The 23,214-nt window shown below is 37.4% G+C and overlaps 1 protein-coding gene and 1 pseudogene across 2 annotated transcripts in view; one reads left to right on the plus strand and one right to left on the minus strand.

The window, feature by feature from the left end:
* SPRED1 (sprouty related EVH1 domain containing 1) overlaps positions 1 to 23,214 on the minus strand; it is a 129,812-nt gene that overhangs the window by 25,739 nt on the left and 80,859 nt on the right. The window contains exons 3-5 of the mRNA XM_080683764.1: positions 12,739 to 12,907; positions 9,836 to 9,885; positions 1,670 to 1,825 (exon numbers count right to left, since the gene is read on the minus strand). Of these exons, the coding sequence (XP_080539890.1) occupies positions 1,670 to 1,825; positions 9,836 to 9,885; positions 12,739 to 12,907 (375 nt within the window). The remainder of the gene's footprint in view (positions 1 to 1,669; positions 1,826 to 9,835; positions 9,886 to 12,738; positions 12,908 to 23,214) is intronic.
* On the plus strand, positions 20,719 to 21,455 carry LOC308243388 (small ribosomal subunit protein uS5-like; annotated as a pseudogene). Its single transcript has one exon. The product of its transcript is annotated as a small ribosomal subunit protein uS5-like (transcript).

A 23,214-nucleotide genomic window follows, 5' to 3' on the forward strand; every position in this document is an offset into this window, starting at 1 on the left:
AGGCATAGATAATCTTACTAGTAAAATACATAAAACATAGAAAAGCACGGTATTTAGGAGACTGTGAGTGAGAAAGATTGATAGGAAATAAATCTGGAGAAGCCAGGAACACAATCATCTACCGTACCTTTATAAAAACTTGGAGTATTATTCTAAATGTTATTGTACACTTTTCTAAAGTTCTGAGCAGGACAGCGATATGATCTGATTTATATCTTTAAAGGATCACTTTGCTACTGTGTGGAGAATAGATTGTTGGGGGCAGGAAGGATATTAAGTGGAAGTAGGTAAGAAATGATAGAGGTCTGAACAAGAAAAATAGTACAGCTTATAGAATTGTTGACTCACTGGATATATAGTGTGTGAAAAAAGAGGATAAGTCAGGATGGGTTCAAGTTTATGCCCTAAGCAAATGTATAAATGATATACCATTTACTGAGATGACAAAAACTGGTATTACAACTAGTCAGGGTAGAGGGAAATCAAGAGATATCCTAACTGAAGTTCCCAATTTTGGGGGGACCAGGGAGGTTGCCTAAATACGTGCTTCTATCATGGTATTTGCCCAGATCCCTACAGTATGTGTCCTGACTATTTAACATAGCTTGAGAATGTCTATTTCTTGCAACGCGGGCATGTGCCCTTGACCGAAATCAAACTCGGGACCCTCCAGTCTGCAGGCGGATGCTCTATCCACTGAGCAAAACCAGCCAGGGCAATTACTCATTTTCCATAATAAGTTCAATGTCTCTATCCTGTGCACCCAGCAACACCATGAGCACGTATATAATACCTTACCAGAAACTCTTAGAACAGACACCATGGTTTATTTTCCTTTTTATCCCTTAACTCTAAGGCACGGAGTCTTCCATACGGTATAAAATAATTAGTTAAACTAAATGCTTTATCATATTGTTCATTTGATTTGTCTCACTATCTATATAGTGTATGCAAATTTCTTCCCTAATAAATTGCATGCCTGAAGCCCTCAGGTCAAATAAGAACCATTCAATAAGAATCAGTTGGCCGGTGTACTCAGCGGTTAGAGCGTTAGCCCATGCACTTACACATCATGGGCTCAATTCCTGGTCAAAGGCATGTGTACCTGTGCTGCAGTTTTGATCCCTGGTCCCAGTACAGGTGCATGCGGGAAGAAACCAATCGATGTCTCCCTCCCTCCCTCCCTCCCATTCTCACTAAAAAGCAATGGGAAAAAATATTCTCTGGTGAGGATTAACAACAAAATTAGCTGGTATTTAGGCATAGCCATTATGTCACTGAACACTAATACATATTATAGATATCACCAATCAAGAAGAGTAGATATTTTAAAACAACTTTAATTTTATAGACACATAGTAGGTATGAATTAAACTACACAAGTTCACATAGTGTAAAAGAACTGTAACTAATATAATTATCCTTTGTACCACTGTCACTGAAAATTTTAAAGTCAAACTTATGGCTCAATTATTCAATCTGTAGATGACTTTTTGCCTATATATTTATTATTTAATTCTGGATTTGATTCATTATAAATCACATTCTCCTAGGATTCTATTGTTGCTGCTTATTTTGCTTGGTGAAGAGTAGATGGCCTTGACCCTTGTCTAACACACCCAATTTCTATACATATGAATAACATACTAGAAAACATTTATCTTCTCACCTGACTGGCTTGGCTTTGCAAGTAGACTCTTCTGGCATTCAGATCTTCAAAGGGAGATGGTCTTGAGCTTCTATAAGGCTCACTGGTAACAACGGTCTCTTGCTGGAAAAGATGATCTTTTACTCGAGAACTGGGAGTATTCTCTTCAGCAGCTGCCTAATGGGAACAATCCCCAACTCATTAGTTGCCAGAATATAAAAACAACAATAAAAACTTAGATACTTTCACTCTAACAAGTACAAATATTTAGTAAATCAATAAGAATGTACCACTACCAAAACGCTGAATAGCAATTCCCCAAACTCAAATGTACATGATTAGGGAGCCATGTCAAAATAATAATTTAAAAAATCAACTTTATGAACAAACTTACGGAACATAACTTAGGAAGAATTAGAAGGTTAACCATTCCATGTGAGAGAAACATTGAAATATAATGAGCTTTTCATTATAACTAAAGTGCTCTTTTGCAAGTTAAAAAGGAAGGTATGGACCAAGAACTGTGCTGTACAGCTATTATTACATCTTTCTAGAATTCTTAATGCAAGTATGTTTAATCCCTATGCATAAATTGATTCCATTTATATTTTAGAGTCCACATAGAACCTTTTTTACTTCATAATTTATCATAAATCTCTTCCCATATCAATATATAAATATTGTACAAGTGCTTTGAAATGGTTACAAAGAAGTTCAGTATTTTATATATTATACTATGGTCTTAGGCTCTACAGCAGCAGTTCTCAACCTGTGGGTCGTGACCCACAAGTTGAGAACCGCTAGCAGGGTCGCCTAAGACCATCGGAAAACACAGATATTTACATTACGATTCATAACAGTAGCAAAATTATAGTTATGAAGTAGCAACGAAAATAATTTTATGGTTGGGGATCACCACAACATGAGGAACTGTATTAAATGGTCGCGGCATTGGAAAGGTTGAGAACCACTGGTCTAGGAGATCCGTCTGCCACCAGAACTACGATTCCCAGCATTCCTGGTGCTCTCTGTGCTCTGGGTTTTCCCTTCTTGCTCTGTCTCTGTCCCACGGCCTCCCGCTCTGCCAAGTCCCCCAAGCCACCAGCCCTCCCTCTCTGCTCTCCATCTGGCGGCTTGGGGAGCCAAGTTCCCCAAGCCGCTCCACTCTTTGCCAGCTCTCCTGCTCTGCTCTCCACCTGGCGCCTGTGTATGCAAATTAACCCTCCATCTTTGTTGGGTTAATATGCATACTCACTCTTGATTGGCTGGTGAGCATAGCGGAGGTACGGTCAATTTACATGTTTCTCTTTTATTATATAGGATATTCCATAGGCAATACTCTACATATGGGCATTGGATTGCTTCCAATATTTTGTACATATGTAGAAATGCACACCTCCTTATAAATACATCTTGGTGGACTGGTAGTATTATTTCTTTAGGATTAATTCCTATAAATAAGATTATCAACTAAAGGATATGCATATATTACAATTATATTACAAAGAGAATTGATCAGTAGTATATGAAAAAGAACCATTTCCTCACGTCTCTGCTTACACTGAGCATTATCATTTACCAATCTTTTCCAATCCAATTAAGAAAAACAGTTTTAGTGTTGTTTTCCAAAAAGATTATCTGTACCATTTTCATAAGTAAAATTAGTAATAACCAAAACACTTTCCTAATTTGTATAAAAATGAGTAAAAAGTGTTCAGGTTTAGTCAAGTTTGAATGTTTGTTTTTACTGGATTATAATCCTTTAAAAAAAACTACTATGGGAACATGGACATAATCTAAAGTTAGGTGTTGGGAAATGCCAAAAATCTTCCACAAGACTAGAAAATGTAATACATGATATGCACAGGGACTGTACATACAATTGCATGATCTTCAACATTTAAAAATGATATACAGCAGATAATAAAAGAGTAATATGCAAATTGGCTGTCACCCCAACACACAAGATGGCTGTCCCCATGTGGACACAAGATGACTGCCACAAGATGGCTAGCAGGGGAGGGCAGTTGGGAGGGACCAGGCCTATAAGGAAGGGCAGTTGGGGGCAATCAAGCCTGCAGGGGAGGGCATTTAGGGGTGACCAGGCTGGCAGAGGAGGGAAGTTGGGGGTGACCAAGCCTGCAGGGAAGGGCAGTTGGGGGGGACCCAGGCCTGCAGGGGAGGGCAGTTGGGGGTGACCAGGCCTGCAAGGTAGGATAGTTGGGGGGGGGGGGGGGACCAGGCCTTCAGGGGAGGGCAGTTAGGGGCAAACAGGCTGGCAGGGTAGCAGTTAGGCATCAATCAGGCTGGCAGGGGAGTGGTTAGGGGGTGATCAGGCTGGCAGGCAGAAGTTGTTAGGGGCAATCAGGAAGGCAGGCAGGCGAGCAGTTGGGAGCCAGCAGTCCTGGATTGTGAGAGGGATGTCCGACTGCCCGTTTAGGCCCGATCCTACCGGGATTGGGCCTAAACGGGCAGTCGGACATCCCTTGAGGGGTCCCAGATTGGAGAGGGTGCAGGCTGGGCTGAGGGACACACACCCCTGTGCACGAATTTCGTGCACCGGGCCTCTAGTGTGTGTGTGTGTGTATATGTGTGTGTGTGTGTATACACACACACACACACACACACACACACACACACTAAAGGCCCAGTGCACGAAATTCGTATATATATATATATATATATATATATATATATATATACACACACACACACATTCAATGCTTTTAGTATTGTGCTGGCATAGACTCATCTGTATTATCCATAGAGTAACCCATGCCAACTTTAATGTTTTCACTCTCAGAGGCTGGTATAATAATTATTCTCCTATGGTTGCTAAGAGATTGTTTAGCCTTTTCTTTTTCTAAGACTACTACAGCAATTTTGTGTGTAGAGGCAAAAGGATGCCAGGTAAAATGAAAAAACAATTTGGCTGTAGCTCTCTGCCAGATCACAAGGCTAGATAACAGCTGTGAAGAAAATAAAAACAAAATTTGGTTCTCTCCACCTTTGCTTTTCTTCCTGTAGTAATCCTGAATCAGAGAAAACTTAGGTGTTGCTCTGCAAGCCTTTTTGAAGGTATGTTTCCCAATAAATAACCAATTAAGTATGAGAAAGTAAATATCAGTCTGTTTATTGCTCAAAAACTTCCTTTTTATAAATCACAAATCACAGGTTTCAAAAGGTGTGGCTGAGCCATATCTAACAATAGATGTTTTTAATGATTACACTATTAGTTTACTTTAGAATGATCAAAAAATTTTAAATGTTCTTCGATAAAGAAATTTTATATTTTAGTACTGCATATACTGAAAATGCTACCAAAGTTATTTTTGGCATTTAAAATTATATACTCAAATTATGCAAATTTAGCACAGAAAACAGAAAAAAATGATTAATAATTCCATGAACTTAACAAAACCACTATTAAAATTTTGGAGTAGCATCCAGTAGAAATTTATTTCAGACCTGACCATAATTGTCTCCTATTCATTCATTATATTTCTTAGGTTATATTTGATTAGTTTAAGGTAAGAATAAACCTTGAGTTTTAAATTTTGCATTTGTCTATGAGCTTTGTCTGAAAACATTAACAGCATATATAGTATATTGTTTAAGCAACCTAAATACAGTAATCAGTGATGAAATAATATGAAAGAAATATGAGAAATGTACCAATATATAATGCCCAGCAAAAACAGAGAAGGAAAACAAGTCCTCCACCCTAAATTAATAAGCAGAAAAACTAAACTACCTTCCTAATGAAACTTTAGTTTGACTTAAAAATGGTATTAGATTTTCAGATTGTTTATTGTCTGCAAATCTGAGTTAATAGGCAATAGTTACACAGTTCCTAATAATTATATAAATCTTTATACAATCCTCTAAATGACAAATCTATTTCTAGAATCTAATCCAAACATCACATTCAGAAATACCAACAAAAATTAATGTAAAAGGCTGTGGAAAATAAAATAAATGTTGAATGGAATGTGAATGGTTAAATAATTAGTAGTACTGTTACATGATATAAGGGCTAAAATTCAAAGACTATGAAGTCAGACCATGTGGGTTCACATTTTATGATTTATGGTACTTGATTTCCAACCACCACCATCCCCAATACAAACAAAAATCCTAACAAAAACTCAATCAAAATGGAAAAGATTGATTCTGATAGTGCTTTTTAAAAAAGTATGTATTTAAATACAACATGCAAGAATTAAAAGAGCCCTAACTAAATAAACCTATCTATTAACTTAGTTTTCAGATATAGAGCCTTATTAAAACAGTACCAACTTTGAAAATTAGTATACGAACAATTTATATCATCCTAGCCTATAACAAAATAACTTTAAACAATATAAATCACAAACCTTTTAATCATTTTGGCTCAGAAATGACATTACCCAATTCTAAAAAAGGGTAAGTTAGTCAAATACTTCTCAGTAGCAGAAAGAAAAGATATGACAACTTTTCATTTCATATCAATTAGGTATCATCTTTCTACTTGCCCAAAGCATGAAATCTGAGATCTTTTCCTCTTACTACCTCAAGTCTGATTTAAATATAACAATTATTGCCTCCCCATAGGCTTAAAAACTTAGATAATGAGTTACTCTTTTAAAACCATTTTAGTTGTTTTTGCAAATAATGACCAATAAAGTAAACCTGACATAACTACTACCATAAATCAGTCAATTTGTACTCAAAATAATTTCAAAATGTTTATGCCGGGCTCATAGGTGAGTTATGAAACAAGATGTACTTTACCCTAATAAGGTAGTTAAAAAGCCGATTTCGCCCCACCAGTGTGACTCAGTGGTTGAGCGTTGACCTATGAAACAGGTTCGATTCCTAGTCAGTGCACATACCCAGATTTCGGGCTCGATTTCCAGTAGGGGGTGTGCAGGAGGGAGCTGATCACTGATTTGCTCTCTCTTTTCCCTTAGAATGTCAAATTAAAAAAATGATGACAGCAAACACAACAATAGCCGTCCGATGTAAATAAATCAAAATTACACCTATATTTCTGGCACATCAGCAAAATAATAATAATAATAATAATAATAATAATAATAATAATAATGATATAATATATTTTTTGGTGTGATGAATTTTAGTAATTAGCTTATGTGTGCAATGAAATGACAGACTAAAAATTGCTGAGTTAAATGAATTTGAATACTTTCTACTTCCAATATCTTATTCCAAAATAAGAATGGCATGTAAAAATTTTGGCATATCATGAAATAATAAGGTAAAGTTAAGAGTCTTCTTTGGTAGTTTTAATTCTGGATGTTGATTCTTCTTAAAAATTTTCCAATAGGATGTCTAGAAAAATTTACCTCACATATTTACTAGCCTCTCAGTATCTCTCCCCTGCTTTTTTTGTATGTGTGTTCTATGTCACTGAGTTGGCTCCAACTCCTGGCTACCCTATGAATGAGTGAGTGATATCTAAATCTTTTTTTAATGTGTGTTATGTCATTGAGTTGGCTCAACTTCTGGCAACCCTATGAATAAATGATGTCTACATCTTTTTGCCCACCTTCTTAAGGTGAACTTTAACCAAATTTACTTTCACCATAGGGAGCAATTCAGAACATATTTCCCCATTTCTAGTCCCATATTTTGATAGAAACCAGAACAAAATGGAACCTTGAAAATGTATTTATTTTGCATTTTATTACTTGTTTCTTATACCTAATTAACTCCAACTCACTGTATTTTTTTAAATAATAATTAACCATCAATAAAATAAACAGATTCAAATATTAAACACATAAAAACTCTTTATGTACAACAGGGGAACTAGTAATTAAGATACTTCTAATATAAACAAATTACATAAAACAAAACCATTAAACTTGAAAACATATTTAGAACAAAAAACATTATGTAATTTAAGTGGAAAAAACAGATTATAGTATAATAATACAATAATACATATACACTGAGTGGTCAGATTATTATGCTCTCTGAACACATAACAATCTGGCCACTCAGTGTATATAAATATTTATTAGAGGCCTGGTGCATGAATTTGTGCATGGGTGGGGTTCAGCCAGCCTGGCCAGGGGGAGGGGACATGGGCGGTTGGCCAGCCTGCCTGCTGGTCAAACTCCTGGTCGAGGGGACAATTTGCATATTAACCTTTTATTATATAGGAGGATATACACTGAGTGGCCAGATTATTACTGTATACACACATTTATGTGCAGAAAAAAACAACAACCCAAAGGAGTATTATGCTAAGCAGGATAAGCCAGTCAGAGGAAGATTAAGTATCACATGATCTCACTCATATCTAATTAACAAAATAAACTGATGAATAAAATAGAAACAGAGACATAAAAGCATGGAACAGACTGACAAATTTCAGTGGGAAGGTGGAGGTGAGTGATTAACAGGGGAATTTATCTGCATATATGCATAACCCAGGGACACAGACAATAGGGTAAAGGCCTGGGAGGGGCGGATACAAGGTGGAGGGGCTCAATGGGGAGGGAGGAGCCCCACAAACAAACAAAGGGGAGATCTGTAATACTTTCAATGATAAAGATAAATTTTTAAAAAATTAAAAGCTTAAAAAAAGTATGGTGGTTATCATGGATGATAACAATTTATATTATTGCAAATGTGCATGAAACAATTTTCCATGTCTTAGCTCACAACTATTTTTACAATGTAAATAACCTGTTATTAACACAAGGCAATTATACAAATGTGGGTTCATTTAGTATTATTCTAAAAATATTAAGTTACTGCAGAAAACTTAAAAAACACTGAGAAGTATTAATAAAAAAAGCCATGTAGCTCTGAATCCCACAATCCAAAAGGAACTAACAGAAATATCTAACATTTTAGCTGAGTAATGATAACACCATAAAACTTTTGTGTGTTTATTACTTAATATAGTGCAAGTAAATTCATAATTAACAAAATTTTAATAGTTGTATAAAAAATATACCTTAATAAATTCAACCATTCCCATTCTATTTAGATAACTTATTTTTATTATCAATCTTCTATACACACACCCTCAAAAATCTGTGTATAAAAATTTTTTTGCACATCTCTATTTCCTTAGTACAGATTATTGGAAATTGATGTACTGGATAAATAGGCATGAATGTTTCTATTTTAAAGGCTTTATAATACAAATTACCAAAATGTTTTCTAGAAAGAATCTAACAATCTACATTTTCTCCAGCAGAGCATTAATCTGTCAATCTCATGGACAGACATTTGGTTAACTAAAATATGTTAACTTAAACTACCTGCTGATTAACAGTGAAATAAAACAGAAGGGTGTCCATATGCTTATTAACAATTTGCAATTCCTTTTCTGTGAATTTTTTATATAAGTACCTTGCCTAATGGATGGGGTATCTGTGATAGTTAATTTTATGTGTCAACTTGTCTAACCTATGACACCAAGCTATTTGGTCAAACACCAGTCTAAATGTTGTTGTAAAGGTAATTTTCTCATGTGACTAACATTTAAATCAGTAGACTCTGAGGAAAGAAAATTACCCTCCAGAGTTGGTGGGCCTCATTATAAAAACATTTTTAAAAAAAGGTGAGGTCCACCAAAGAGGAAGGAAGGAAGTCTGCCTCAAAACTGCCTTTCCACTCAATACCAAAACATCAACTAGTGACAGAACTTCCAGCATGTCTGCCTATCCTGTGAATTTTGAACTTGATAATCACATGAGCCAATTCATTCAAAAGCAAACAAAAAATAATGTGTGTGTGTGCGTGTATCCAAACCAAAACAACCTTCTCTCTATATATAATATGTACATACATACATATATACATACTATTGATTCTAGCTTCTCTGTACTTCCTGGCAAATACAGTGTCTTAGAAAGTTTCTTAAAAAGTTATGAGTTACTTATTTATTAAGGCTAGTTATTTCCTCTATTTCAGGGGTGGGGAACCTTTTTTCTGCCAAGGGCCATTTGGATATTGATGACATCATTTGCAGGCCATACAAAATTATCAACTTAAAAATTAGCCTGTTATATTTGGCCAAACATTTAATTGACTCACCCCTAATGCCTTGGCAGGGCCAGACCAAATGATTTCGAGGGCCTTATATGGCCCAGGGGCCGGACATTCCCCACCTCTGCTCTATATCCTTTATGTTTAAAAATTTCTTTCAAGCCAACTACTTACTTGTAAGTCATCATCTGCTCCTTCAGTTTCATTTTTTAATGCTGGGCATCCTAAAAAAACAGGTAAAAGTTTAATTAAACATAAAATTTTTGTCTTAGATTTTAGTATTATTGACTAATTGATTATGTCATTACAATACTACAGGAGACTGATCAGAGATCATTCTAGGCTGCCTGGCAACCAATCTGATGTAGGCCACTCATACTTGCTCCTTTATTAAAAGAATAGAGAATAATTTCCTCTCCTGCAGGTAAATCCCCAATTAGTTACAAAGAGATGTTTTATTGTATGTAAAAGTGTACTATTCACAGCAAGCCCTGTTCCTGATTTCTCAAACACCTAGGTAAACTATGTGCACCACACTCCTCTGGTGTTAGATAATGTCCATGTGTGATCTCCTCAATCTTTCTAAATACTCTGATCCAGGAAACAGTATTTAGTACCCAGATGTAGGATTTTAGTTGCTAAAGTAAGAAAAATAAATGAGCCTTAATTCACTATAGATAGTCAATGGCCAATTGTTGCTATTGACCATTATGCATCAATGTCTCTGTATATGTTCAAGAGAGCCTTTAGTTCCAACAAATTTATAAAGAGGGATTTCTCCTAGCAATGAATTCTGAGTTTATGCTACCTTTGACACATAGCTAGCATGGAGAAGAGAAATCTGCCCTTTGGAAAGGGTTGCAATAAGTTTTTCCCTATTGTCATAGAAGGCTAATAAGTAAGAGAAATTTAATGAGATTGTTCAAAGTCTATATAATAACTGGTAATAAGGCTAACCAGTATATTTAAAGTAATGTTTACAAATAACAAGATAGATTGAATACAGCAGCAGTCTATTCTACCAGGCTAGGAGTTTGTAAACTTCTCCTTATAAATTGTCTTTTTGAACATTAAACTCAATCTATTTGACCCTAGTGAAAGTTGTGTTCTTAGGGGGACATAAGTATAGGCTTCAAAGTAATTCAAAACTTAAACATAAATCATATAACTTTTAACATCCATAGATAATGATATTTCTTTCAAGCACTGGTTCTTCAACATTAGCTAAATAGCAGAATCAACTAGGAAACTGATACTAGAGTACAGTACCAAACCAATAACGTCAGAAATGTCTGTTAGGTGAGGCATAAGGGCACCATGCATTTTTTATTTTTAAGTTTCTTGTAGTGGTTTGAGAACCACATCTGCTAGAGAATCTGAGGACCCATATTCATTTGTTTTTGTAAATTCATAATATAATCATTCAGCTAGGACAGTGGTCGGTAAACTCATTAGTCAACAGAGCCAAGTATCAACAGTACAACGATTGAAATTTCTTTTGAGAGCCAAATTTTTTAAACTCAAACTTCTTCTAACGCCACTTCTTCAAAATAGACTCGCCCAGGCCATGGTATTTTGTGGAAGAGCCACACTCAAGGGGCCAAAGAGCCGCATGTGGCTCGCGAGCCGCGGTTTGCCGTCCACTGAGCTAGGATAACAATTCCTTATCACATTTGAAATGCCTAGGAACTTAAAAATAAAAAAATTAAAAAAAATATATATATAATGCCTCAGCTCCACTCCCCAAATAGTTTGATTCAAGTGACCTGGAGTCAGAACTAGTCATTCTATTTCTCAAAAGCCTCCCAGGTAATTCTAACGTGCAGCCAACATCAAGAACACTGATATAAAAATAATTTATGGGCTCTGGTTATAAAAATAAAATAACTGCTATCATTTCATGGAATTTCTTTCTGAACTGGAAATAAAAGATTATTTGCTTAACAAACTCTAATATTTAAAGTAGCTAAATAAATTATTTAACCACAGTTTCATGCACTATTAATACAGATTTACACTAAGCTTTTCCATGTTCTTGCCTATGGTCTGTTTCATAATTAGTTCATTTCTTCTAATATTCAAAATATACAAATCACAAAGTTGTCTAATATTGATGCAGTTACTTTATACAGAAGCCATTCTATTAATAGACATGATATTCCTTCTTAATTAGAAAAACAAATCAAGTTTTGACTTGTTTGGGGGAAGAAATTAGTTTTAATGTGATTTCTTTGTTTAATTAAGCAGAGGCCAGTTTCACATGTATATACAATCTCCCTCTCTTTAAAACCTGCAAGCTTGTGCAAGCTTTAGAGTTAATTTTAAGAGACTAGAAAGAGTACAAAGGGATAGATGGGGTTGTGGTATCTGTCAATGCTCAATAATGAAATCAGGTAAAAAGAAAAGGGTTTTGCCCTAACCGGTTTGGCTCAGTGGATAGAGCGTCGGCCTGTGGACTGAAGGGTCCCAGGTTCGATTCCGGTCAAGGGCATGTACCTTGGTTGCGGGCATATCCCCAGTAGGGGGTGTGCAGTAGGCAGCTGATCAATGTTTCTCTCTCATCAATGTTTCTAACTCTCTATCCCTCTCCCTTCCTCCCTGTAAAAAAATTAATAAAATATATTTTTTAAAAAAGCATTTCTCTTTCAAAAAAAGAAAGAAAAGGGTTCTGACATAGAATAACTGGCGTATACCTATATTTGATTATTAGAAATTTTATCTTTATCATTACCAAAACAAGAATATGACTGAATATGTTATATGACTGATACAACATACACACAAGGATTTTAAAAGTTGTAACTGACTGCTCCCCAATTCCTCAACCTCTTATGTGAAATCATCTGAATTATTTGAATGGAACTGTTGATGGGTTCTTCAAGGTAATAAATTTAATTGGCATCTATTGTGATGTAACAAATCTGAAACAGACTAAGGAGCCCAGTATTTTATCTACTTCACCTACAGTGAGCTTTCAAAGTCTGATCACGTATCACAAAAGCTGACTTGCTTAAAGTAACTCTACTTTACTATAGATAACTGATGAACAAATTAAGAAAATAGTCAAGAAAACTTACCTTGAGAAATATCCTCTATAGCTCTTCGAATACCTCTATCAAAAGCCCTAGCATCAGCAGGACTTTGAAAGGTAAGGCCAAATTTCTTGTCTTCAATCTTCCAGTGGTGAAATGTTGGAGTGACCTTATTGTAAATGAGGTCTTTTTTAAGCATACATTCCAAAACCACCTGTCAAAAGTTAAATGCCAAAAATTACTATATGTGTCAAATGCATCTAATGTAATGCTTAAATACAAACTGAAGAAAAGAGCTATTATACTTTAGTGATTATTTCAGCCCTATATTAATGCAGAGGTCTTGCTACTTAATCTACTTCACAAAGTTATTCGATACAGAAATTAAGATGGGACTAAAGAGGATTTTAGGAAGATGGCAAAGAACCAGGAATCTATCCTCCTACCTAAACAACAACTGCACTGGCAGAATCTGTCTGATATAACTATGTTGGAAGTCTGGAGTTTGTTGAAAGCTTGCAACTTCCAGGGGAATGCATGGGCAGTAAATTGTGGTTACTTTCTGAGAGTTGTGGGAGTGGTTCCTGGAGCAGCAAGTACACAAATCTTGGGAGCCAGGGTAGATAAAAAGAATCCTGTCCTACAACTACCAGATATTTGTGCTCTTATCACTGACTGCTGCTTCTGATCACAGAGGTAAAGACAAAGAGGGCAGCCACTGATGTACCTTCCCTCATTGCCGCAAGTCATTTCTCATCAGAATGAAGTGACTTCCAGGGTATTTAAAGGGCTAGCACCCTATTTTAGCTGCCATATTTTTACTTTTCTCATTTTGAGAGCCAAACATTAAATGCAAAAACAACATATATGGGGAAAATTAGAAAGTGACTACATACTCAGGGAAAGACTCAGAAAAGACATAAGAAGACATTAAGTTCATCTTATTCTGATCCTTGGCACAGAGACAAATATAACAATAATGTAGTAACAAAACAGCAAACCATGGGGAAATGAGATAATCTGATTTCCAGAGTTACCACATTATTAGATTCAAATGCCCAGTGTTGAACCAGAATAATCCCAATGCATAAAAAGCAACAGTACAGTAAGGCTGGCTAAAAAAAGGGGGTGGGGGTGGGTGGGTTTAATAGAAACTGTTCCTGAAAAAGATCTGATAGCAGATCTACTAAACAAAGGCTTTTTAAAAACTGTCTTAAAAGGTACAAATTGGCAGTTACAAAATAGTCACAGGGATGTAAAGTACAGAGTAGGGAATATAGTCAATATTGTAATAACTATGTATGGCACCAGGTGGGTACTAAACTTATGGGGGGGTTCAATTCATAAGTTATATAAGTGTCTAACCACTGAGTTGTGCAACTGAAACTAATACAATATTGAATGTCAGCTTTAAATATTTTAAAGAATTTTAACTGTCTTAAAGATGCTCTAAGAACGAAATGAAGATATGAAGGAAATCAAGAAAATGTTGTATGAACAAAATAGAAGTATCAATAAAGACATTAAAAAAAAAACTAAAAAGAAACCAAAATGAAATTCTGGAGCTGAAAAGTACAATAACTACAGTGAAAAACTCACTAGGTGAAAGAAGCAGAGAAAATATTTGTAGAAACAATGGTTGAAAACTCCCCAAATTTGATAAAAAGACATGAATATAAACATGCAATAAGCTAAACACATTCCAAATGAGATGAACTCAACGGCATTCACACAGAAAACCCTGAAGGCAGAAAGAGAAGTGAATTATTACATAAAAGATCCTAAATAAGGATACCCAATGACTTCTTTTCAGAAACTTTGGAGACCAAAAGATAATGGGCAGCACAGAACGTCACAGCCTACAGACTGAAGGATCCCAGGTTAGATTCTGGTCAAAGGCACATGCTCGGGGTTGTGGGCTCAATCCCCAGTAGGGGGCATGCAGGAGGAGCCAATCAATAATTCTCTCTCATCACTGATGTTTCTATCTCTCTATCCCTCTCCCTTCCTCTCTGAAACCAATAAAAATATATTTTAAAAAAAGGTAATGGGCAGCATAATATATTATTCTAAGTGCTAAATGGGAAAAAAACTGTCAATCAAGAACCCTATAGCTGGGAAAACTGAAATTCAAAAGAGAAGGAAAATAAACAAAAGATGAGAGAGTTTGCTGCCACCGGGTATGCCCTGAAAAAAATAAAATGGTCAAGGAATTCAGTTTGACAAGGTGAGATGACAGTAGACAGTAACTTGAAGCTACATAAAGAAATAAAGACCTCAAAAAGATAAATACATGGGCAATCATAATAGCAGTATCTATATATATAAAACCCCAATGTGCAAATAGACCGAACAGCGGAACAACCGAATAACTGGTCGCTATGACATGCGCTGACCACCAGGGGCGCACATGGAACATGGCGGGCATTTGCCATGGCGGAATGGTGGAACAGGTGAGCGAGGGCGCCAGACCAAGGCGGGCGCTGGTCGCTGTCATTGGGGCGAGCCTCTGGTGGTTACTGAAAATTCTTTGCTCCCGCATGCCACCAGCAGGTGCGAGCGGGGCAGGCACTATCGGCATGTGGGAGCGGTGGCGGCAGGAGCGGGGCTGCCGGCAGATGGGACCGGTGGCTGTGGCAGGAGGGGCCAGGCGGGGGCACAGAAGATGGGCCGAGACCCGCCCCTATGCCCACCTCAGTCTTGCGGCCCACAGTTCTTTAGGTGCACGAATTTGTGCACTGGACCCCTAGTTATTGTAATAATGGTTTATAACTGATTTTTGTTTCTGTACAATTTAAGAGACTAATACATTTTTTAAAAATTACTAATGTAAAAGCTATCTATTAGTGTAACTTTAGTTTGTGACCCCAAATATTGTTTTCTAAAAATTTAAGAGACTAATGCATTTAAAAGAATTAGTTTATGTTTCTGGGCACACAATATTTAAAGATATAATTTTGTGACATTAACAACTAAAAAGGGTGGGGATGCAGCTGTAAAGAAGTAGTTTTTTTATGTTATTAAAGTTAAACTAGTATAAATTCAATTAGTGTTATAACTTTAAAATGTCAATGTAATCTCCATTATAACTACAAAGAAAATAACTACAGAATATAAAGAAAAGGAAATGAGAAAGGAATTTAAACATTTCTCTACAATCGACTAAACAAAAAGAAGATATGAACATAGGAAATGAGGAATAAAAAAAGCTGTAAGGCATATAGAAAACAAATAACTCAATAACATAAGTCCCTCCTTATTAGTAATTACTTTAAATATAAGTGGATTAAACTTTTCCAACCAAATAACAAAGATCAGCAGAATGGATAAATGCATATTATCCAACTACTATATGCTGCTAATAATGGACTTGCCATGATCCAGACATGAGCAGGTTCAAAATGAAAGATAGAAAAAGATATTTCATGCAAATAAAAAAATAACCAAAAGAGAGATCGGATGGCTTTACTAATATCAAACAGACAAAATATACTCTAAATATAAAAAGTTACAAGATGGGGAGTGGGGGGTAATGGAGTGGAGGAGGTCAATGAGGGAGAAGAGGGACATCTGTAATACTTTCAACAATAAAGATCATTTTTTTTAAAGGTTATAAGAGACAAAGAAGAATATATTAATAAAAGGTTCAAGAGAGCAAGAGGATAAAACAAAGACTTATGCATCTAATATCATATCATCAAAACGACTGAAGCAAACATTGGCATAATTGAAGGGAGATATAGAGAGTTCTAAGATAACAACTGGGAACTGCAATACCTTATTCACAGTAAACAACAGAACAACCAGATAGAAGTAAGGAAATTGAGGACTTAGGACAATAAACCAACTAAACCTAACAGACATATAAAGAACACTATCCAATAACATTGTACAGATTCTTCTGAATTGCACATGGGTAATTTTTTAGGACAGACCATATGTCAGGCCACAAATTAAATCTCAATATAATAGTATCTTCTCTGACCACAATGGGATTAATTTAGAAATCAATTAACAAAAGGAAAACTGGAAAATTCACAACTGAGCTGTTTAACTTTGGAAACTAAATGACATACTTTTAAACAACCAACTGACCAAGAAGAAATCACACGGGAAATTACAAACATTTACAGAACGAAAACAAAAACACAGCATACCAAAACATATGGGATGCAGCAAAAGCTGTGCTAAGGGGGAAATATCTATAATAATAAAAGCATAATATACAAATCAACCGAACGACCGAATAGCAGGACGACCGTCTGGACAACCTTCTGGATGACCACGCTATGACATGCACTGGTGCCAGGCCTGCCAAGGTGGGTGCGATGCAATTAGTCGGGGGACCCCGCCATAGCCCCACAATCGCCCCGCAGAGGGAAGCCCAGGCCATCGGCCAGCGGGGCGATCGATGGCAGGGGGAGCTCCATGATTGCCCCAAAGAAGGAGGCCCAGGCCACCCTCTGCATGGTGATGGATCGTGGAACCCTGGCCGGGTGGGTGGAGCCTCCCTCTGCTGGGCTATCGATTGTGGAGCAGAGGCCCAGGCCACCCGGCCCAGGCTACCTGGCCGGTGGTGCTGCGGCAGGTGGGTGGGGACTCCCTTTGTGCGGTGATCGATCTGGGGGCCCCGCAATCGACTGCCCCACAGAGAGAGGTCCAGGCCACTGGCTAGCGATGCTGTGGTGGGTGTGTGGGGCTGGCCAGCGATTGCTCCACAGAAGGAGGCCCAGGCCAGCCAAGCGATCGCACCCCATGCCTGTCGCCCACAGAGGGAGGCAACCGATGGCGGGGGGGAGGGTGCTGGGGGGGGGGGGTGCAGCACCACACAGATGGCAAGCAGTGGCAGCAGCGGGGACAGGTCCAGCTGCCGGCAGTCGGGGGAAGGAAAGCCCCAATAAGCCCTGATCGCTGGCCAGGCGTAGGGACCCTACCCAAGGGGTCCCGGATTGTGAGAGGGGGCAGAAGGGGCTGAGGGACACTCCCCCCCCCAACCCCCTGTGCACGAATTTCATGCACTGAGCCTCTAGTATAGCTATAAACACTTACCTTTAAAAAGAAAGGTATCTTAAATAAAAAACCTAACTTTACAACGTAACTAGGGAAAAAACACACACACCAAAACCCAAACCTCACAGAAAAAAAGGAAATAATAAAGATAGCAGAGATAAAATAGAGGATAGAAAAATAGAGAAAAATCAATGAAACCAAAAGTTGGTTCTACAAAAAGATAAAATTGGCAAACCTTTAGCTACATGAACTAAGAAAAGATGCAAATCACAAAAATCAGAAATAAAAATTCATACATTACTACTGATTCTACAGAAATAAAAAGGAGTATAACAGTACTATTAGCAACTGTATGCCAATAAATTGCATAACCTAGAAGAAATGGACAAATTACTAGAAACAAAACAGACCAAGTCTAAGTCAGAAATAAATTTAAAAATCTCAAAAGAACTGTAACTATCAGTAATCAAAATCCTCTCAATAAAGGAAAACCCTGAAACTGATGGCTTCAGTGGTAAATTATACGAAACATTTAAAGAACTAATACCAATACTCTCAAACTTTTCCAAATATTTGAAGAGGAGGGAACACTTCCTTCATCATTCTGTATATCATTTTGGTATCAGCATTATCCTGATACCAAAGTTAGACAAGGACACTACAAAAAAACTGTACTCAAAATATCCTTTATGAACATGGATGCAAAAATCCTCAATGAATACTAGAAAGCCAGTTTCAGCAGCATATTAGAAGGACTATATACATTAGGTCCAAATGCAATACATTCCTTGAATATAAGGATTATTCAACATATGAAAAGTAATCAATGTAATATGCCACATGGAGAGGATAAGTGAAAAAAACAACAACACATGATCATCTAAACTAATGCAGAAAGGCATTGGACAAAATTAAACATCTTTTCATGATAAAAACACTCAACAAATTAGGACTAGAAGGAAAATACCTCAACACATTTAACAACAATAGGGGAAAGGACAGTTTTTTCAACAAATGGTACTAGGAAAACTGGATATTCACATGCAAAGAAATGAAGTTGGATTCTCACCTAAACCATATACAAAAATTAACTCAAAAGGATAAAGGACCTAAATAAGAATGAAAACAATAAAACTCTTAGAAGAATGCATAGGACAAACGCTTCAGAACATTGGATTTGGCAATAATTTCTTGGATATGATACCAAAGGCACAAGGAACAAAAGAAAAAATAATGGAATACTACTGTTCACTTCTTCCCAACTCCTTATGCAGTTATGTCATATTGAATGAAGTCAGCCATGGTGGGAGTATGTAAATGTTATAAATCACTACCTTTTTCTCCCCCTGGAGAGCTGATGGTTAAACCTTCACCAACTTATCACTGAGTATATGGATTTTTTAATAATAAGTCTTGTTAATTCTGAAAGAACCAAGAGGTGACTAAATTCTGCCTTGCCTGATAGAAGCAACACAATGAAACTGCCTCAAGAGTTTTGTTTCCTGTACTTTGATGATTCTACTTGTACAATTAAAGAAGGGCTTTTATTTATTAGCACTTTGTTTCAGCATTTTGTAGAGATTTACTATTTGTTGCAACAATCATTTTGCAATAAAAATGATAAAATTCATAATTAAATTAAGTTCTGGAATGAAAGAAGTTAAAATTGGTGCTAAGGATTATTACATTTTTACTGTATTCATAAAAAGAAAAGCAATATGTATTTTAGAAAACAATGTTAAATTGAAATTGTTTAAAAAGAACATAAAAAAGTGAGCTTGGTCTTATAATTTGTACATAAAAATATCACTAAATTAATTTCAATACTTGAAAATATTGCTGAATTAAACCTCTTAAAAAGTTGTTTTCCAACTATTCTCTTTCAGTAAGAAAAAATTGCAACATGATCTACACTCATCTCTACCACTTTTTTACAAATGGCACCTATTTCTTAGAGGCTCCCAAAACACATAAAATATGACTTTTAAAATACATTGAAGAAAGCCCTGACTGGTGTGGCTCAGTTGGTTGGGCGTAATCCTGTGAACCAAAGGACTGTGGGCTCAGTCCCTGGTAGGCGAAGTGCTGGAGGCAACCAACTGATGTTTCTCTCTCACATCAATGTTTCTTCCCTCCCTCTCCCCTGCCCCCTCTCTAAAAATCAATTTAAAAAAAATTTAAAATACACTGAGGAAGGATAATTAACTAGCTCTATGACTCATACAAATACCTATGCAAGAATGTGTTCCTCCTAAAAGTAATGTAAATATTAAGATTACATGCCAAACAATATGCATCTAATTATAAACTAGATGTCAATTTATATTATTAACTTTTATCTATAAAATGATATTAGGAAATAAAAATATTTTACTTCTCATATTATATATTTAGGAAAAGCTACTATGGTAGTAACCATTCAGAATGTAGGAACAGGCAGTGAGATGAAAGAAAAAAAGCAGTTAATCTACTTGCAAAACCAGCCATTATTCTTTGTACATAATTTAAAAAATAACTCCCTAAAACATTGTGTATCACTCAATTTACACATAATCTCAAAACCTCCCTATCCAAAGTATAACAATTTCTCATCTAAGTCACACAATATATTAGAACGTTGTTTTGCTTCTGACTTTAAGTAGCATTAAAAAATAAACTCACTCTTGCCCTGACTGGTGGGATCAATGGTTAGAGCTTTGGCCTGCACACCCCAGGGTCACAGGTTCAATTCTTGGCCCAAGTTGGGGTGCATGCAGGAGGCAACCAATCACTGTGTTCGGTCACATCAATGTTTCTCTCTCTCTCTTTCTTTCTCTCCCTCCCTCCCTCCCTCCCTTCCTCCACTCTCTAAAAATCAATGGAAAAAATATCCTCAGGTAAGGATTAACGAACAAATAAATAAATTTACTCTCATCACATTAAGGACAAGGATAACTGTCCACCTCAAATTAATAAAAGACATTAAAGTTGTATTTTAAAAAGGTAGGTAGAGCTTCTTTTCCAAGGAAACGCCAAATGACAGATGACACTGGTGCCGCAGGAGGGCCTGGAGGACCCGGGGGCCCTGGAATAGGAGGTGGCAGTGGCATCTGGGGCCGAAGCCACAGAGCTGGTGGTGGCAAGGCCGAGGACAAGGAGTGGATCCCTGTCACCAAGCTGGGCCGCCTGGTCAAGGATATGAAGATCAAGTTCCTGGAGGAAATCTATCTATTCCCTTGCCAATCAAGGAATCTGAGATCACTGACTTTTTCTTGGGGGAATCCCTCAAGGATGAGGTCTTGAAGATTATGCCCATGCAAAAGCAGACATGTGCTGCAGGCCAGAGGACCGGGTTCAAGGCATTTGTTGCCATTGAGAACTACAATGGACATGTTGGTCTGGGTGTAGCCACTGCCATCCCTGGAGCCATTATCCTGGCCAAACTCTTTATTGTCCCTGTGCAGCGAGGCTACTGGGGAAACAAGGCAAGCCCCACACTGTTCAGTGCAAGATGACTGGCTGCTGTGGCTCTGTCCTGGTGCGCCTCATCCCTGCCCCCGGGGGTACTAGCATTGTCTTGGCCTCTGTGCCGAAGAAGTTGCTGATGATGGCTGGTATTGACGACTGCTATACCTCGGCCAGGGGCTGCACTGCCACCCTGGGCAACTTTGCCAAGGCCAACTTTGATGCCTTCTTAAGACCTACAGCTGTGTCACCCCAGATCTCTGGAAAGAGACTATGTTCATCAAGTCTCCCCATCAGGAATTCACTGACCATCTTGTAAAGACCCACACCAGAGTTTCTGTACAGAGGACCCAGGCTCCAGCTGTGGCCACCATACAAGAAAAATAAAGTGAATTAACCCTGCTTAAAAAAAAAAGATAGGTAAAAGAATGCCTCAAAAGACTTTTACCCACCATGTAATTAATACTAAGTCTGCATTCCTGAAAAATAAAAAGTTTTAAGGGCTGCAAAGATTCTTAAAAATCAGTGAATTCTGCTGCCTCCCTCCTTCCATTGCCCCTAAACTATATCGGAACAATGTGTTCTGACTTCAGTCCATTGGAGTTTTCACTATATTAATTATGTATATTAAGGTAACAGTAATATTGATAATAATAGGCATACAGAAAGCAGAGCTCAATGTTACCATATTCATATTGGTATATAATTAACAACCAAACTGTAGAAAACAGCCATTACATTTTTGGCAACCAATTACAATTCACCAATACAACATCAGTGGGTGATTTATTTACTCTGCAGGAAAAATAGGTAATGAGATAAACTATTTCTAGCCAATAGAGAGCTATACCTATTAATTACCAATGTCGTAAACTAAAAGGTACTCTACAGAGCTGCAGTGGTTACAGCTCTCCCAGAATACATGACCTACACTTAGTTCTAGAGCTTCTTTATATGTATCTGGTACAAGATAAGTAATTCTAAAGTCTGTTAAGACTCTCCTAAAGGCAAATGCCACAGCCATTACAAATGTTATCTGAAAAACATTCTGTATATACAGTTGTTAAACTTGAAATACATCTCTAAGTAATCCTAATTAATAGCCGAATATACCTTTCTAGAGTTAAAGAGTTCTGGAAGTATGTAAATTTCATCAAACCTCCATGGTTAACTTTGAAAAACATTTATAAATTAGAGAGTAAAAATGAAAAGTGCATCAGTGGCTCTGCCCTCATTTCTACCCAAAATATTTTACATTAAATTAATATAAAGATAAGCATAGTGTAAATAGCAACTGTAAAGTGAATGTTTAATATAAGACTGACACAACAAGAATAACTATGAAAGAATATGTTGCCCAAGTAATATGACATCAATAACCTTTAAGATTCATTAAGGATGTGGCTTGTTAACAAATAAAAACAAATCAAGGAGTCGTGTTTGAGAATCAGCATAATACTAGAACTTTTTGAACTTTTGCTCACTTACAAGTGTGCTGGGATTAGAAATGAAGTATTATTATTTACCAGAGGCCTGGTGCATGAAACTCGTACACAGGTGTGTGTGTGTGTGTGTGTCCCTCAGCCCAGCCTGCACCCTCTTCAATCTGGGACCCCTCGAGGGATGTCCGACTGCCCATTTAGGCCCGATCCCACCAAACGGGCAGTTGGACATCCCTCTCACAATCCAGGACTGCTGGCTCCCAACTGTATGCCTGCCTGCCTGCCTAATCACTCCTTAACCACTCCCTGATCGACACCTAACTGCTCCCCTGCTGGCCCGATTGCCCCTAACTGCCTTCTCCTGCCGGCCTGGTCGCCCCTAACTGTCCTCTCCTGCAGGCCTAGTTGCCCCCAACTGCCCTCCCCTGCTGGCCCAGTCACCCCTAACTGCCCTCCCTTGCCAGCCTGGTTGCCCCCAAATGCCCTCCCCGGCAGGCCTGGTCGCCCCTAACTGTCCTCCCCTGCAGGCCTAGTCGCCCCCAACTGCCCTCCCATGCTGGCCTGGTCACCCCTAACTGTCCTCCCCTGCAGGCCTGGTCGCCCCCAACTGCCCTCTCCTGCTGGT

This window comes from Plecotus auritus (assembly GCF_963455305.1).
Source record: "Plecotus auritus genome assembly, chromosome: 1".
NCBI lineage: Eukaryota > Metazoa > Chordata > Mammalia > Chiroptera > Vespertilionidae > Plecotus > Plecotus auritus.